The sequence below is a fragment of the Neolamprologus multifasciatus genome, chromosome 11, assembly GCF_963576455.1.
Source record: "Neolamprologus multifasciatus chromosome 11, fNeoMul1.2, whole genome shotgun sequence".
NCBI lineage: Eukaryota > Metazoa > Chordata > Actinopteri > Cichliformes > Cichlidae > Neolamprologus > Neolamprologus multifasciatus.
This window is the reverse complement of record NC_140449.1, coordinates 10606740-10625270: the sequence shown is the minus strand read 5'-3', so window position 1 is coordinate 10625270 and position 18531 is coordinate 10606740. Positions and strand designations below refer to the sequence as shown.

General features: G+C 40.0%; 1 protein-coding gene across 3 annotated transcripts in view; it reads left to right on the top strand.

The window, feature by feature from the left end:
- The window catches only part of dnah5 (dynein, axonemal, heavy chain 5), a 115328-nt gene that overhangs the window by 68923 nt on the left and 27874 nt on the right, over positions 1 to 18531 (top strand). For all 3 annotated transcript variants that reach the window (XM_085176265.1, XM_085176264.1, XM_085176266.1), the window contains 5 exons: positions 4841 to 4990; positions 8259 to 8504; positions 8660 to 8879; positions 9632 to 9837; positions 10071 to 10274. In XM_085176265.1, the coding sequence (XP_085032391.1) occupies positions 4841 to 4990; positions 8259 to 8504; positions 8660 to 8879; positions 9632 to 9837; positions 10071 to 10274 (1026 nt within the window). The remainder of the gene's footprint in view (positions 1 to 4840; positions 4991 to 8258; positions 8505 to 8659; positions 8880 to 9631; positions 9838 to 10070; positions 10275 to 18531) is intronic.

The following is an 18531-nucleotide window of genomic DNA, read 5'->3' as shown; positions in this document are numbered from 1 at the left end:
TCTACCCACTTGTACTTTTATCTTTTAAGTCTTCAGATAGCAGTTCTAATCTATCACATACACACCTGCACACTCACATACACAGCAGTTGTCTCAAGGTGCTTATTAAATACTTTTCACAGCTCTTCTTTGCTCTAGTAAGCATGTCAATATCAGTCTCATCATGGCTCACTTCATTTCCCTCTTGTACATAGACACACACTCATCATGATGGACTGTCACTCACACTTAAATACACAAACCCTTGTGGATGAATGACAGCACTGTGGTCCCCATGGAGTCAAAACTCAGTGCTCTGTGAAATGAGCTTAGTTGGAGAAACTTCCAGTCAACTACTTTTGGCTGAGCATGTGTGCATACACAAACTGTGTGTGTGTGTGTGTGTGTACTTGTTTGAATATCTTTGTGAGGACAGTCACTTGTGTGTCCTCATGAATTTGAAAGCATTTTTGAGGCTCAGAATGTGGTTTTAGAGTTACAATTAGGTTAGTTAGGTTAGATTTAGAATCAAGCTTTCATTTCTGATGGTTAGAGTTAGGGAAAGCATTATGTCAATTCAATGTACTAAAATGTTAAAGTCGTGTGTGTGTGTGTGGATGTGTGTGTGCACTTGGAAATAGACATTTGTTTTAGCATGAATCACAGGGATAGTTGGATTAGCATTTCAGATGCAGGACTTAAAATTGTAACACACTCTGTTTTATCAGTAATTACTGTTAATTACTCTTCAGCAAAGCACTAAACCCCTAAAATACTTTAATGCTTTCAGGGCTAATAGACAAACATAAGCAACTCAGTTTAATGTTAAGTAGCAGCAGGTAGCTTTTTGACTGCAGTAAGTAGTCATTAAAGGGCATACTCTTTTTTTAAGATTACACACATGCCTAAATATAAGCAATATTTTAAAGGTACATTTTTTATTGAGATTTAGAAGCAGGGCTTGCTTTATCCCTTTGAAGTGACTTGATTTCTTAAAGAAACTAGTTGTTAAGATGTTGTTAATACAGCTTTATTAGGAAACCTGCCTAATTTTTTCTAATTTTGTTCAATTACACACAGTTAGCCATGGCAATGCTGTTGAATGCATGTTTTTAAAGATAAAAACATGCGTGTTTAAGGTGATTTAGGATTCTGACTTGACCACCATATATGTCGGTACCTGAAGTTTTTGCAATGGTGATAGTTTATAATTTGGGCCTAAATAAGCAGTTTTCCAAGAACAACATCCACCCACAGGTTGGGAACGTTTTTGCTAGATGTTGTTGGATTAGCCCTGGACTGAAGCTGGACTGGTTGAGGTCCACCTGGATGTTGTGGCTGTGTAGCAAATTAAAGTGAAACGCTCTGGATTAGAGAGGTGGTGAAAAAAAAGCCTAGGAGGAGGTGGTGGACTTTACGTCTGCTGATCTGACCATTCAGGTGCTCAGGTTAAAATTATATTTCTAACTGTTCTGCTTTTTGCAAAGTGACATTGAAGTTGGCTTTGTGTATTTCTTCATAAGATACACACGAATGGTATAAGTGAATGGGCTAGTTTTCTTGCAGTATTATTGTGAGGACAGGTCTGACTTTCGATGTTATTCAGACACACGTTTTGAGGTTTAGTCAAGCATTTAGTGATGATGTTTGAAAATGTTCAGTTATATTCTTCTACGTCTTCACTTTGTACACACTTTCTTTTCATCGCTGTAGCCAGGGTGATACTACAAATTTAATTATAATTTATTTGTCACTATTAACAGGATACATAACACAGGCTTTTAAGGTTTCTGTCATTAAACTACTTCTTAAATTCCTTGCTTGATCTAAGTGTCTCATCTAACCATATTGCAACCATCTTATTTTAAAAAATTATCCTGTACAACAAGCTCCTAATTTTAATTCAGAGACACTCCCTCTGTTTTAAGATAAATAAAACGTTCCTTTTTTATAAAGCCTTTAGTTAGCAATAAAAATAAACCTCAATTAAAATCAAATTGAATTGGATTAAACTGAATATTTGCTTCCTTTATGTTTTTGTTCCAAGAAAAAAAATGGAAAACTGCCTATTTCACCTGTTATGTAAAAGTGAGCCTTTAGAAGAGTAACTCTTGCTCTCAGTCTCAAATTATCGAATATCCGATAAATTTGGAGTAAAAACAGTCTTTACTTGTTAATGTGTTAAGTGAATTTCAGTCTGGCATCAGAACGGGGCACAGTACAATTACTGCTGCTTCTGAAATGACCTTGTGGATTGAACTGTAGAAAGTAATTTGGGCTGTCAAAAAGGGCATCTAAGAACTAAGTCATGTTTTGCTTGGGTATCAAATACTTATTTCTCACAATGATAGGTGAATCAATTTGTAACTTTTATGTAATGTGTTTCTTCTGGATTTTTGGTTGATATTCTGTCTTTCTAAATTGAAATGAAACAACAATTAAAAATAGAGACTTTTTCATTTCATTGGAAGCGAAACTTACAAATGGGCAACTTACAAATTCAGCAGGCGGTCAAATAATTGGTCCCTCCACTATGTATGTGTTACCTTATGACTGACTGCTAAACTGTCTTGGGTATATCCTCAATTTTGCTCATTTTTTTTTCTAAATTTGATCCTAAAGTATGTGAGAGTTTCAAGCTATATTGATGAGCTGTATCCACTGTTATACAGTTAAAAGGTTATTGCCATGCCACTTCTGCTAGTCTAGTTTCCTTTGTGTTTCGTTGTGATAAGCATAACAATATTAGCACAATCTGTTGGCATATTTTGTGCTATCACACATGCAGATCGCATCTTGGAAGCACATGGTGTTTACAGCAGTGTCAATTCATGGCCTCCTGTTATTGCATAATCATCTGAGTTAGGTCAGGCGTTACATGTTGTGTCCGTCTGTGCTCGTTATAAAATGAAGTGCCATAAATAAGACTTCTTCCATGCATGAGACCTCAGCTATATTGTCATGAATTGCTGTGTGAAGCAGGCAGGATAGGACAGAAATGCAGACTCACACTCAGAACAGCTTTATTGCTGGACGCCAGGAATACAAAACTTAGTAAACTGGGAATACACATGAACTACACAGGCAGGCAGAACACACAGCGGGGAAATGAGGGAGATCGCGACGCAGGACAGAGGGAGACGCAGACATAAATACACACCAGGGCAAACGAGGGAACAAACTACTGGAGGGAACACAGCTGAACGTGATCTAACTAACGAGACACGGGGACACAAAACTGAACATGATGCACACCAGACTGAAGACTATCCAAGGCTACGTTCACACTGTAGGTCTTAATGCTCAATTCCGATTTTTTGATCAAATCCAATTTTTTTGTCTGCTCGTTCACACTACAAATAAAATGCGACAGCAAACGCTCTCTAGTGTGAACGCTCAAAGCGGCCCACATGCGCAAAAGAAGATGTCACACACAACGCGCTCTGTTTAGACCCAGAGCAAACAATATTGTTTGACTGATGGCCCTTAAAAAGACTTCGGACTTTACGTTTCCCAATTTTTGCTTTAAGTTATTTTGTTATTTACATAATAATGTAAATAACCTAATAATTATCCTTATTGCTGTTTTAGAGGAGCGGTGCTTCAAAGGATAGTTGCAGATTTCTGTCAGAATCTGCAGATTATACAGTACAAATAAAATGTTCACGTTTCTCCAACATTGTCTTCCCAACAGTTCCACTGACATCTACACGGGATGGCCAGGAAGCGTTCGCGATGTCTTCTCGGGCTCTGATAATTGGCGTTTGTCTTGTGTCGGTGACGTAAAAGATGGATTTAATGCGACATGACCATTCACACAGCAGTCGCTTTCTAAAACATCGGATATGTTTCGGATTCATTACCACATACGAAAGTGACCCAGATCGGATTTGAAAATATCGTATTTGCGCCGTTCACACTGTCATAGCATGATCGGATATGGGTCGCATAGGGTCAGAAAAATCGGATTTGATGCACTTTCGCCTGCAGTGTGAACGTAGCCAAAGTAAAACAGGAATCACTAAGACAGAGACCAAGTCACACAGTTTGACACAGGAGCTGGGAGGAAAGAAAATTCAGGGAGATGAGACGGACCAGGGAGATAACGGGAGGAGACAACACGGGGGACACGGAAACAGTTAAGGGAGACGAGACACAGAGAGAGAGCGAGGGAGTGCACATAGTCAAACAGAGAGGGACAAAGTGGGCAGAGACACAAGGGGAACCTAATGGACAAGGAACCAACCAGGGAATTTAAGTAACTCAAAACAGACTAAACTTAATACTGTTAATGAACCTAAAACAAACCATGATACAAAATGACACCAAAACACAAGAAACTCCAAATGTTAGGTCAACATGACCCAGAGCCATGACATATATTTCATTGTATTAACAAAGTGGATATTATTTATATAATGTATTGATTTAAATGTAATGCTCTAGCCTCTTACCTATATTTTACAACATGAGTTTGAAGTAGACAAGACTGCACAAAAATGATAATAATTGGCACAGACCTGTTGAGCAGGTGCAGAAAGGCACACGGTCATCATTGTCCTTAAGCACATTAGTACTGTGTGGACAATTTGTGGCGTGCATAATGAATACATCATGATATTTAACACACATATAGGGTACATTTCATCCTTTTTTTTTGTCTTTTTTTGTTGTTACTTATTAGCTTTCTTTTGTTGGCCACCTTGAAGATCACTTTGTGTCTAAATATGTTTGAAGTGTTCACAGTATTCTTTTATCTTTTCTGCAGATTTTGATGTGCTGTAATGCAGTTAAAGTTTTGCCCCGTTTTATATTTGTTTCCCACGTCAGAGCTTTTTGTCACAGATAAGTCTTCTTACAGATAAGTCGTAACGAGAAACAGTGGAAGGCTTGGTTTGACAAGGAGGCCCCAGAGGAGGAAGTAGTCCCAAACTCCTATGACCAGTCTCTTGACTGTTTTAGACGGCTGCTCCTCATACGCTGCTGGTGTCCTGACAGGACCATCGCACAGGTAAGGAGAGACGTTTACGCATGGCTATAGAGGACAGATACAATGATTAAATTCAGTTTTCTTTATATAATGCCAATTCAAAACAAAAAGTTCCTTGGAACATTAATATTGTAATAACTATTAGAAGTTCCCCTGTGAACAAGCCTTTGGTGACGGTGCTCCAGAATTAATGATTGGGTCCTTGGCAGAAGCTGGTTTAGGTTACTTAACCTGGGTGTCTGTTGTCTTGTGTAGTCTGGGAGATGATTGAATGTTGGGGTGGGTACAGTTTCCTCTGCGGTGAGGTAGGGTGGGCTGCCCCGGGTCCTGTGGGGCTTGGCGGTGCTGATGCCGTAGGCCCCGGTCTGGATGGGCCTGGGCTCCCTTGCCTTGGTGGATACCAGAGGACGGGGGTGCCTACTGGGGTCAGCGGGGGAGCTGGCCCTAGGGAGGGACATCCTCCCCTCCCTTCTTTTCCTCCCCATCCCCGGCTACCTCCCTCTTCCCGCTCCACCACACCCACCCACACAGGTAGGGCCTTGGGGTGCGGGTGTGTCACCAGGGTGCAGGGGAGACATCCCCCCCCCCCCCCCCCCCTCTGTCCTCTTCTGGCCACCTGTGCCTCAATTTTATCTCACAACTTAGACATCCACATTACTTACACTCTCATAACACACACATATATATATATATAGGGCCTTGAGGGTGGGCACGTTAACGGCGTCCAGTAGACGGTCTGTGTATTCAAACCTACCTCTGGCGCCGGTGCCCACCTCTCAATTTTAAATCCATGTAGACATTGAGGGTTCTCGGGAGGGGCCGTGTTAACACCTGCTGCTCTCTGGCAGCAGCACCATGCTCTCCCTTGTTTTAAATGCACTTTAGAGCAACACGCAGCAACACTACACTTGAGCGGGAGGAGGGAGGTATGGGGTCTTAACACACCCCCGTTCTCTACTAGCCATCGGGGCGGGGGGGCTGGGAAGAGATGCTGGCTGTCCGATTGGCCTCCCTGCTGCTGCGGAGCCTGGGGCGGTCTGCTTGCCTCCACCCCGGAGGGAAGGGTAACATCTCTTGGGTCTGGGTGCCGTTTCCCCCTCTGGGGGCGAGGATACCTGGACCCGGGGTATAGAGTATGTTTGGGGAGTGTGATTGTGTGTACATGTCCATTTACGTTTATCCCTACGTTGGGTGAGTGCTGAGTGTTTGTATATGTGTGCATGAGGGTGGGAATGCATGTCTGTGTCTGTGTGTGCCTGTTTGTCTGTGTCTATATGTCAGGTCGGGTCTTAGACTCCACCTCTCTGGGAACTCCCAGGCCCTCCAAAGTGTGGAGGCCTATCTCCCCTCACCACACTCCCTGCCGGTGACTGATGCCCTCAGGGGTCGGTGCATTGTTGGTTCTTGGTGTCCGGGGCTGGGCGCTCAGGTATGTACCAGCTCACTCCCGGTGGCTACTTGGCGGGGCCTGGCGCCTGTTGCTCGGTCAGGCGCAACAGGGCCCTCGGGCCTCCGGCCTCTGTGCCTGCGGCTCGGTTCACTCTGGCACAGCTGGCTGCCGGCGGAGCCAGCGGGCACGCCGGTGCAGCCCCCTCTAGCTTCTGCCCGGTGGCTACTGGGTGACCCCTCGTCTGGGGATCCTCAGCCCTTCCCATGAAGTGGCACGGATGCCCCTCCGGTGGTCCTCCTTGGGCTCTTGCACTCTGGGGCTTCTGGATGTCTGGGGCCTGGATCTCCTCCATGCCTGCTTCATGCCCTGGGGGACAGGGCTATGGCTCTCTACATCCTCTAGCAGACCATTACATGGGGAAACCATTTGAATACAAGCGCGCCGATCCACACAGGTGTGCACACGGGTGTTCACTGTTCGTAGACTTAAATCACACCTTTCTTGGCTGCTACTTCAAAGCACATTGTGCGCTGCCTGTCCTGCGTGCTGCACAACAACATTCAATATTTAGTATATACTGCTGTTTACACTTAGCTAGATTAATGCGATGGTGTTGTGTTTAGTATGTTGCTTTGTTTTGGTTTTTTTGCTTGTTTTCTATTCTTTTTCTCCTAACAGGTGATCCCGGAGATATTTTTTTCCCCCCTTTCTCACTGTCCCTCTCCCCTTCTGTTTTTCTTTTCCTTCCTCTTTCTTTCTCCCTTTCCTATCCCTCAGTCATGTCTGTCCCGTCTGTAACAACTGAAAATAAAATAAAATAAATAATAAAAACAAAGGTCGATCAAATGGACCAATACGGCAATGCCATGATGATCCATTTGGCAAAATAAATCCATTGGGTATCCTTGTTGGTCTTCAGACAACAATTCTGACGGCAAAAAAGGAAGAAAAAAAAAAAAAAAAAAAGCTGGTTTAGGTTCAGAAAGGGAGGCCATCTACTGCGACTGGTGAGGGGTAAAGAGAAGAGAGAAAAGCAGAACATAGAGAGACCAAGGACAAAACATAAACTACGGGAGTGAGAAGGGAAATATTAACAGTATGAATATTGCAGTGTAAATTTTAAAAGCATCAGAAGAGTCTAACCAGCCTATAGCAGCATAGGATGGCTAAGGGTCACCCAATCCATTTTCTTTAATTAGAAAGCCAAACATTGGTTGACTGTTCTGTTTTTTGGTCATGCTTTTGCCTCCTTTATAATATACAACACAACAAGTAGAACAGGCAATGTAAATCTACTTTTCTCATTTCTATCATAGTGCATTTTCAATAGTATAGACTGCAATTAAAATGAATAATTATCACTAAAGAAAGAGAAAAGGCTTAAAGTTGCTAATCTGAGAGTTAATGGCTGTAAGCTTGGGAAGAGATACCTCCTGACTTAAAAATACAGCTACATAAATGAGACACGCACCACAAAAAAAGAATGTATAATCTCTTAATCTTCACTGAAAGCTGCTTGGTCAAAGCTCTTCTTGAGATAAGAAGCAGCTTGTATAACTTGTTGTTATACAGCTTTCACCCTCCAGCCTGTTGTGCCTGAATATTTACAGTGGCTAAAAGATATTCAGTTTTACTGATGGATAGCTTTCTGGCCTGCTGAAGACAAGCCTGGAGTCCAATTTATTTTGTTAAACTCACAGTCCAGTCCACAGTTGCCCTAGCCTTAAGGGTAAAAAGAGTTAGCCAGTAAAGAAAATGCTTTGAAGAATTATCTCAGTTCTCAGCTTTCTAGAAAGTAAATTTATTCCAATATATACTATTGGACTACTTTGCTCAACTCTTTGCATTACAAAGCATTCAAAAAATTACATCTGCTTTGCGTCATTTTCTTTCCTTTAGGCCCGTAAATACATAATGGATGCAGTAGGGGAGAAATACACTGAAGGGGTGATTCTTGATTTAGAGAAGATGTGGGAGGAGTCGGACCCACGAACACCTCTGATCTGCTTCCTTTCAATGGGCTCAGATCCAACTGACTCCATTATAGCACTCGGGAAGAAGCTGAAAATCGAGACCCGTTATGTATCCATGGGTCAAGGACAAGAGGTCCACGCACGCAAGCTTCTGCAGCAAACTATGGCTAATGTGAGTGGTGGGATATTACTGCTGTTTTAGCAATACAGATGTTCTGTCTCTAAAAATGTTGTTTGGAATTTATAGAAATTATTTAGGGTTTTCTTGAACTCATCATTTATAGTCTTCGTCATGGATGATAGGCATACTACTGTGTTTGTCCCCAGGGTGGCTGGGCCTTACTCCAGAATTGCCACCTGGGTTTGGACTTCATGGACGAGCTCATGGACACTGTGACAGAGACAGACTTTGTCAACGACAGCTTCCGCCTTTGGATGACCACTGAGGTCCACAGACACTTTCCCATCACACTTCTCCAGATGTCCATCAAGTTCACCAATGAACCACCACAGGGCCTCAAGGCAGGGCTTAAGAGGACATATGGCGGTAGGTTTGGCTCACTTAAGCTCACATTAAAGAAGTCCAGGAATACTAACCAGTTTAATAGATCCAATTTATCTATGTGATAAAGAAAGAGGACCTAAGAGAATGAAATATATTCCAATATTGATGTGTACATTTGGAGATGCAGATATACAATAGACCTCTACTCTGTGATATCCATGATAGGAATAAGTAAGTGAATAGAAAGATGGAAATGTGGGAGAAACACCTGTTTGATGCTATATTTATTGTATTCCGGATTTTTTTTTTACCCATGTTACCCAAAGTTGGTAACATTTTAAACAAGTCTGAGTTATCTAGTCTGTGTTTTGGTCCAAAACATAAGGGTGAAGAAAGAAAAGAATCTTTAATATGTAGGAACCAGCTGTCTTTTCCTGGCTCAGATGACATGGTTCCTGGAGGGGAATTGAGAGTGTATCTACAGCTTGAATTCTGATTTTGATTAGTAATTTCAGTTTGGTATTATATCAGGAAGAAGGTATTATTTTGACTGACATATTCAGTTCATTATCTTTTCTCCCACATTTACGCAACAAATCCTAAATGTTCACTAAAAAGGAAATCTGTGTGTGCATGTTTGTGCAATGCTTGGTTTTAGAAGTAACTAACTTTATTCAGTTATGGATTATTGCTTTGAATGCTGACATTTAAAGCTCATACATTTCTGTAGATGTTCCACTTAGCTTCCTTTTGGGCATGCAGTACATCTTTTTGACCTGCATGTCCCTGACCAGGTATAAACCAGGACCTTTTGGATGTCAGTAACATGGCGCAGTGGAGGCCGATGCTGTATGCAGTAGCCTTTCTTCACAGCACAGTTCAGGAGAGAAGGAAATATGGCCCCCTGGGATGGAATATTCCCTATGAGTTCAACCAGGCTGATTTTAATGCCACTGTCCAGTTTGTTCAAAACCATCTTGATGACATGGATATTAAGAAGGTAGGTAGAGTAACGCTTATTATTCTGTGTGATTAGGACTCTTGACCACAAAAAAAATGTTAAAAGGGTTGAGATTTAAAGAAAGGATATTGTAAATACTTATCAACAACAACCATCTGCTGGGAGTTTTAGAGCTTTCTGACTGTGTAAGTATTCAGTCTGCTCATAAATTATATTGCACATTCATGAACAATTTTTTGTCATCCTTTATCACTGTTTTATCATCTCCTTAGGGTGTGTCCTGGAACACAGTTCGATACATGATTGGAGAGATTCAATACGGTGGTCGTGTGACCGACGACTATGACAAGCGCCTCCTCAACACCTTTGCCAAGGTGTGGTTCAGTGAGGAAATGTTTGGACCTGCATTTAGCTTCTACAAGGGCTACAGCATCCCAAAGTGCTCCAGTGTTGACCAGTATCTAACATACATTCAGGTCAGTCTCTAAAAATAACAGACATTTGTTAGTGCAACGTGTCTGCAAAAACTGCCACTGTGACTGTTGCTGCTGTCTTGTGAAAATTCATCTGTTTCCAGACTATTTCTCTTTTTTTCTCACTCAAAGTTAAGTTCTGTGATATATTTATTGTTTAGCGGGGTGTCATTTATTTATTTATTTGTTGTTGCTTTCTTGTGATCTGCTCTTGTTACATCCAAAATGCACTCTATGTGAGATTTCACAGATTATATATATGAGTTATTAGTGTGCTTAACTTGTAGGTGTGTGTGCGTCTAGGGGCAGTTCCTGAGCTTGTTTCATTAAAGGTAGTTTCATTATGATGGATGCTTATGGCTGTCAGGCTCAGCAGGCCCATTCTATTTGTGCTGCTTCTTAAACTGAGAATGACAACACAGCCTTAGAAAACTCATGCACAAACCTATACATATGCATTCAATGGCATGCACATATAGCACATTAAATCTGTAAATGTTGGGCAATTTCAATTTTTTTACATTTTTTACTTCTGTATGCTGCCAAGACTTGATGTTAAATGAAAGTTTCCACTCCTAGCTTTTATTAAAAATGTTAAACAGAAGTCTTGCATCATCTGTTCATGAATTGAAGCCTTTTTAGTACCCAGTTATGAATTGGACAAAGTTGCATAAGGATTGTTTTTAGTATTTGGATGAAAATTTACATGAAGTCCAGAACCCATAGTCATCATCAAATGCCTTGCTAAAGAATTAAAAGAACACAGCAAGGGATGCAGGCCATTCTGTCTAGTATAAGCTATCTCTGTTTTTCTGTCACCATCCATTTTTCTTTCCGTATTAGCCAGACACCATCCTGATGTTTTACCCTGTCTGAAAACAGAATCCATCACGACTGAAGAAAGTATGATGCATCAATAACCACTTGCTGAAGTTGCTGAACAAGCAAAAAACAAACTTGCAGCATTTACATTTATGTTAGACTGCTTTTAAATAACTGCTTTAGCCCACTTAGAATGAAAATTTAAAAAAAAAAAAAAAAGTTAAAATGTCAAAATAACTTAGACTCCAATTTTGAAAACACAACTTTCTTTCTTTCTACTGGTACTGTCACACATTTTGAAGTGTTCTAGTTCAGCAGATAAAGGAACTGAGGTGAAGCCTGTGAAATTGAAACATTCTCTGTTTAGCAAGGGGAAATGAATTGAATTGAATTGAATTTTATTATTTGCTTCGAGCCCTGTGTACAGGAGCTGCATGCTAAAAGATCTTTTGTTAAAAGGGTTGGCGTAATAAGCAAATGCTTCAGCCAATACCTTTTGATTAGCCTTGTCTCATGCTTTCTTGCTTTGTGGTAAATCTTTGTTCTGTCTTCACTGAGATATTTGAATGCTAATCAATAAAAAACATATCACTCAAAAAAAAAACATATCACTCACTCAAATGTATATCTGCTAAATCATGCTGTAAACTGGGTTAAGAACTGTCCCAAATATAAAACAAAGCAAGACAAAACATTTGTCATCAGCTGGTTTTGTTTAATTGATCATATTTAAGTATTATACAGTACTTAAAAACAACACTGTATTTAAAAACAACACAACGCTGTCACGCTGGTGGTAAAAACACAGGCCATTACCACAGTGCCCCTGTGCCACTTTATTTTTTAACAAAACACAAAGCTTTATGTATAAAGAACTGCCTTTTAACACTTATAGAAAAAAGAATCCACAAGTTTTTTTTTTTACTAACTTTTATTTGTTCCAGATAAATTATAAATTATTTTTTAAAAAGTAATGAAATGCATCAGATGTCTCCATGCTTTCTTTTCTGCTGTAATTTTTTTTTCTTGAACATAAATTGGCCTATTGAAAATAAAATGTAGTAAGAAACACTACATTTTTTCAATAGGCCATTTATGTTTAAGAAAACCCCAACAATCAAATGATCCCATCTGAGCAAGCACTGGGCGACGGTGGGAAGGAAAAACTCCTTTGTCTTAAAAAGAAGAAACCTTCGACAGAACCAGGCTCAGATGGTGCGGCTTCTGTCAAGACCGGTTGGGGGTGAGGTAGTTAAAAAACTACTCTAAAGGTACAGCACTACAGCCTTTTGATGGAAATGGGTGGAAGGGTGGGTGTTACACCTCGTTTCATTGGAGGTCCTACAGGTGGTCGGGGTGTATATTCAGCTTTTTTACAAATAGGCAGCAGAGGGACAGGACTAGGTTGTGGAATTATAGCTGGTTGGGCGGGAATAGGTTGCTTTCCACTTATGAATACAGGTGGAACACAAATCCTACAAAAAGGTCTGTTAGTTTGCTTTTTCGTTGGTGGTGTGACTGGAGGAGCGAGTGTCAACTTTGTTTTTTTCGGTCTAATGGGTGGCAGCGGAGTCCGCTGTAACTGTTGTTTGTCAGATGCGTCTTCCCTGCCTACGTAAATGTATTCATTTCATATCATTGTATTCAAAAATATCAATATTTAATTAAAATATTGATATTTTAGTAATTTAGGGTAAATTTGTAGTTTATCATTAACAGGAACACAGTGGAAATAACCTATTTTATTTGGATTGTCTACAATTGGAAGGAACTACTTCCTCTTCATAGTCATGTGCGAAATATGGCTGTATAAATGGGGCAGCCCCTTGGCTTGCGCACTCACAGCAATGGTTGAGCGTAACTGGAGTTATGTACGGACCTATTTTACATCCACAAACAGCCAAGACGCGGTTTGCAATACATGTGGCAACTGGCAAGAAAGTGAGGTGTTGTGGCAACACCACAAATTTGTCAAACACCCCAGAGTAAATCATATCACAGAATATGACGAGCGTATGTTAAGGCAAACTGAAGAGGAGGAGTGGACAGGGACAGGTGCTGCTAGGGCGAGACAGATGTCCTTTAGTGCTGCAGGCAAGCAAGGTGTTCAAATAGCGCACAACTTCAGGTTTTTTATTTCTATATGATGAGTTCTGCATTATTAAGTGATAAGAACGAGTAATCTGATGTCCTGTAATCATTATGACGCTATAATTTGAGATACAATGAATAAAATACGTTTTTGTACAAAGTATCGGTATCGGATCAGTATCGTCGATACCACCCTATATTTTACTTGGTATTGGATCAGAAAGGAGATCAGTGGTATCGCACATCACTACTTGGCTCCATCTCAAACAAAATCTAAATCTGGTGCTGCAGTATCCCGTCCCGAACCAGCAACCTGAGAGACACACAAGAATTTCACTCGCATGTGTTGTACCAGTGTACCTGCACATGTTATTTGTAGTGAGAAATCTCCAATTTATTTATTTTTTTTAGATTAAATAATATACCATTGTAAAGACAACACAAGAGGTTCTTCTGGAGCCGGAGTCGACCAGGAAATGTTTCCCTGATAGTGAATCCTCTATGAAGAGCAGCCTTTCTAATGCCAGCGGTTGCAGCCGCTACAGAGCGCTGGCAGGCTTGTTTCCTTGGGCCTTAAAACTGCAAAGGCACCACAGCGCGGTCACGCCTTTACCACAGTGCCGCTTTGTTTTTTAACAAAACACTACGCTTTATGTATAAAGAACTGCCTATTAACACTTATTTAAAAGAAAGAATCCACAAAAAAATTTTTTTTACAGTCTTTTATTAGTTCCAGATAAATTATAAATTATTTTTTTTAAAGTAATGAAATGATGTCTCCCATGCTGTCTTTTCTGCTGTAGTTTTTTTTCTTAAACATGAATTGGCCTATTGAAAAAATGTAGTAAGAAACACTACATTTTTTCAATAGGCCAATTTATGTTTAAGAAAGCCCCAACAATCAAATGATCCCATCTGAGCAAGCACTGGGCGACGGTGGGAAGGAAAAACTCCTTTGTCTTAAATAGGAGATACCTTTGACAGAACCAGATGGGCCAGTTTCTGTCAAGACCGGTTGGGGGTGAGATGATTAAAAAACTACTCTAAAGGTACAGCGCTAAAGCTTTTGATGGAAATGGGTGGAAGGGTGGGTGTTACATCTCATTTCATTGGAAGTCTTAGAGGTGGTCGGGGTGTATGTTCGACTTTTTTACAAATAGGCCGCAAAGGGACAGGACTGGGTCTTGGAATTATAACTGGTTGGGCGGGAGTAGGTTGCTTTCTGGATATAGGTGGAACACAAATCATACGAAAAGGTCTGTTAGTTGGCTTTTTCGTTGGTTGTGTGACTGGAGGAGCAGGTGTCAAATTTGTCTTTTTCGGTCTAATGGGTGGCAGCGGAGTCCGCTGTAACTGTTGTTGGATTTTTTGCTCTTCGTCAGATGTATCTTCCCTGCTTACGTAGATGTATTTGTGTTCCTCAAAAATGGCAATGTCTTTTTCAAGCTTACTCATTGCCTCTTCGAGAAACTTTTTGTAATTGTATTTGGTGTATTGTGAAGGGAAGAGAGCAAAAGGGAGGGATTGATACTCAGAGTTTAACTCATTAAACCTCCTCTTTAGGCCCTTGAGAATGTTTTGTTTCTCCTGTTCGGGCAGTGGTTTAATTGTTTCCCGTTGTTTAGTTACCCAGGCATCATAGTCCTGCTTAGGCTTTTCTTTCTCTGCATTTGTTCTATGCAGGTAGCCTGGAACGATTCCGTAATCGTTTTTCTTTAAACAAAAGGGACAAGTCCGGATTTCTCAAGGAGCTGCTTTTCCCCTTTGCGTGTCCACACAAGCAGGTTGAGCCATGACTTTCTTCATGCCTGTGTGTTTTGTTTTTTTCCTGAATGTGTGTTCAGGTTTTTTGCCTTTTGGCCTCTGTGGGCACATTTCACAATAAGATGGGGCCTTAACTGTTCTTGGCCCCATGGTCCTGTGTCATGTTTATCATATTTATTTTCTAATACAATTGCTTCCCTGTATTTAGATATATACATTATATGTTTGGGTGGAGGAGCATGACTCTCCTTTGGGAGAAGGTTATAACCATTTTCAACTGAAAACATGATTCAATCACTAGAATAAAATAATCTGCAAGGGAATTGCACAATTGTGTGTCGAGGCACCCCTATTTATGGATTTTTATGGCCTTCCATGTGACATCTCCCTTTGATCTTTGAACACGTAAAAACTCCAAAACACGTAAAAACTCCATAGCGCTTACAAACTCCGAAGTGTGTACAAACCCCGAAGCACATACAACCTCCAAAACACGTAAAAACTCCATAGCGCGTACAAACTCCAAAGTGTGTACAAACCCCAAAGCACGTACAACCTCCAAAACACTTAAAAACTCCAAAACACGTAAAAACTCCATAGCGTGTACAAACCCTGAAGCAGTACAAACTCCGAAACACTTAAACACTCCAAAACACGTAAAAACGTCAAAACACGTAAAAACTCCATAGCACGTACAAATTATTTGAATATATATGAGTGCTTGTGTATAAATACACAAACAATACACATATGCTTTCGATTGTGTAATTTAAGTGATCTAGGCAGCTCTGTTTTGGAAGTTTAGTTAATGCTAGAAATGTGTTTTGGAGTTTGTACGTGCTTTGGCGTTTGTAGGTGCTTTTTCTCTAGGGGCCACCGTATATATTTAAATAAAAACATATAGAAATAAAACCTTTTTTTTTTACATTAGTAATTCCTTTTGTGCATAATTTTATATTGTTGTTAATAATAAACCAATTAAAGCAACAAAACAACCTGAAGAGCCTGTTGGGAGCCAAAAGAGCTGGCTCTTGGGCCGAGCGGAAAGAGCCGGAAATCCTATCACTAGTTGGTTGATGCATTTTGTCGAGCATAGCATTGTTATCACTTGGCGATTCCCCCATCCCTTCTGAACAAAACGGTCTAAGAATGACAGTTCTAGCCCCTGAGGGTAGGAAATTATAGCCATTTGTTTGAGGGAAATCCTCAATATGAGAAATAGACTGCAAAAAGCCAGTCTCTCTCTGTGCATGTGTGTAAAAGGCTGCAGCAGTAGCAGCTGTTTAGGCGGGAAACAGGCAGCCTCTGTGATTGGTGGATTCAAATTGAGCAGCTCGGCTGTTTGACTAACCTAGAAACATGCTGCTAACACTATTAACAGTAGTGATGGGATTTCCGGCTCTTTTTAGAGATCCGGCTCTTTCGGTTCGGCTCACTAAAAAGAGCCGGCTCTTTCGGCTCCGAACCGGCTCTTCAGGTTGTTTTGTTGCTTTAATTTATTTATTATTAACAATAATATAAAATTATGCACAAAAGGAATTACTAACATAAAAAAAAGTGGTTTTATTTATATATGTTTATATATAAATATATGCGGTGGCCCCTAGAGACAAAACACGTACAAACTCCAAATCACACATTTCTAGCATGAACTGAACTTCCAAAGCAGAGCTACTAGATCACTTAAATTACACAATTGAAAGCATGTGTGTATTGTTTGCGTATTTATACACAAGCACTCATATATATTCAAATAATAAAAAAAAAAAAAAGTTAATTTACCTGTTACTACCACAAACCAGATCTGGTCGTTGGTACTTGCTGGCTTGTGTAGCCACTAGGTAACAAAAGCTCAACACTGCGCCCTAGCATCCTGGAGAACTTCTGTTGTCTTTTGTACGTGTTTTGAGTTTTTACATGCTTCGGAGTTTGTACGTGTTTTTACGTGCTTCGGAGTTTGTACGTGTTTTTACCTGCTTCGGAGTTTGTACGTGTTTTTACGTGCTTCGGAGTTTGTACATCTTTTTACGTGCTTCGGAGTTTGTACGTGTTTTTACGTGCTTCGGAGTTTGTACGTGTTTTTACGTGCTTCGGAGTTTGTACATCTTTTTACGTGCTTCGGAGTTTGTACATCTTTTTACGTGCTTCGGAGTTTGTACGTGTTTTTACGTGCTTCTGAGTTTGTACGTGATTTGAAGTTTGTATGTGCTTTGTCTCGAGGGGCCACCGTAAATATACTTTTATTTATTCACTCCACATAAAATGTAATAAATAAATCATAATACAAAAATCAACTATTCACATTTCAAATTTTAACTATTTAAATTTTCAGCTTTTTCCTTTTACAAATTTAAAGTGAAACAACACAAAACACTGCAAACCACAACACAATTAAATATAAATTAAAATATGAAAACAAAAAGAAGATGCATATTCTCTGTCATATGGACCTGCATGAATAAACTTTCTGAATCCTTTATCATCTGCAACCGAAAATAGTTGTGGATGATTACTATACCTTTCTAATGTGACGTTGTTGTCCCTGGCTCTCTTGCTCTCTCTCTCCCTCTGTGTCTGTTCCTGTGCTACTGAGTGTAACTACCGCCCCTCCCCCCTCTTCCCAGCGTAAAGCACAAGGCTCGCGTGTGGAGTGAAGCGGAAAAAGTGCGAGAGAGGGTGAGAGAAAAAAAAAAACCACGTGACGGCTCGCGATAAGGAGCCGGCTCGCGTCGTTCACGTCAAAGAGCCGGCTCTAAGAGCCATTTCGTTCGCGAACGACCCATCACTAATTAACAGCCCCTGTTTGTTCACTTCCTGCTGTGTATGTGCGTGTGTGGCCCTTTGTGCATTTGTGTTTCAATATGTGTCCATATTTGTAATTGTGTGTATCTGCTGGCTGTTGTTTCTTTTTTTTCATTACTATTTTGTAAATAATAGTAATTCTGCTAGTTTTCAGTATTTGTGCTCAATATAATATTTCTGCTATTTTATAGGATTTGTGCTAAATATAGTATTTCTGCCAAAACATAGTATTTCTACTAGATATAGTATTTCTGCTTTGTTAAAGTATTTCTACCAAATCATAGTATTACTGCTAAATCATAGTATTTGTGCTATGTCATTGTACTTGTACTCAATTATAGTATTTTTGCCAAATCATAATATTACTGCTAAATCATTGTATTTGAGCCGAATCATAGTATTTCTCCTCAATCATCGCATTTCTGCTATGTCGTAGTAATTTTGGCAAAACTGCTAAATTACAGTATTTGAGTGAAATTGTAGTATTTTTGCTAAAACAGAGTATTGCTGCCAAATCATAGTATTTCTGCTATGTCATTGTACTTGTACTCAATTATAGTATTTTTGCCAAATCATAATATTACTGCTAAATCATTGTATTTGAGCCAAATCATAGTATTTCTCCTCAATCATCGCATTTCTGCTATGTCGTAGTAATTTTGCTAAATCCTGGTGTTTTTGCCAAATCGTAGTATTGTTATCAAATCATAGTATTTGTGATAAAACATAGTATTTATGCCAAATCATAGTATTTGTGGCAAATCATTGTATTACTGCTAAA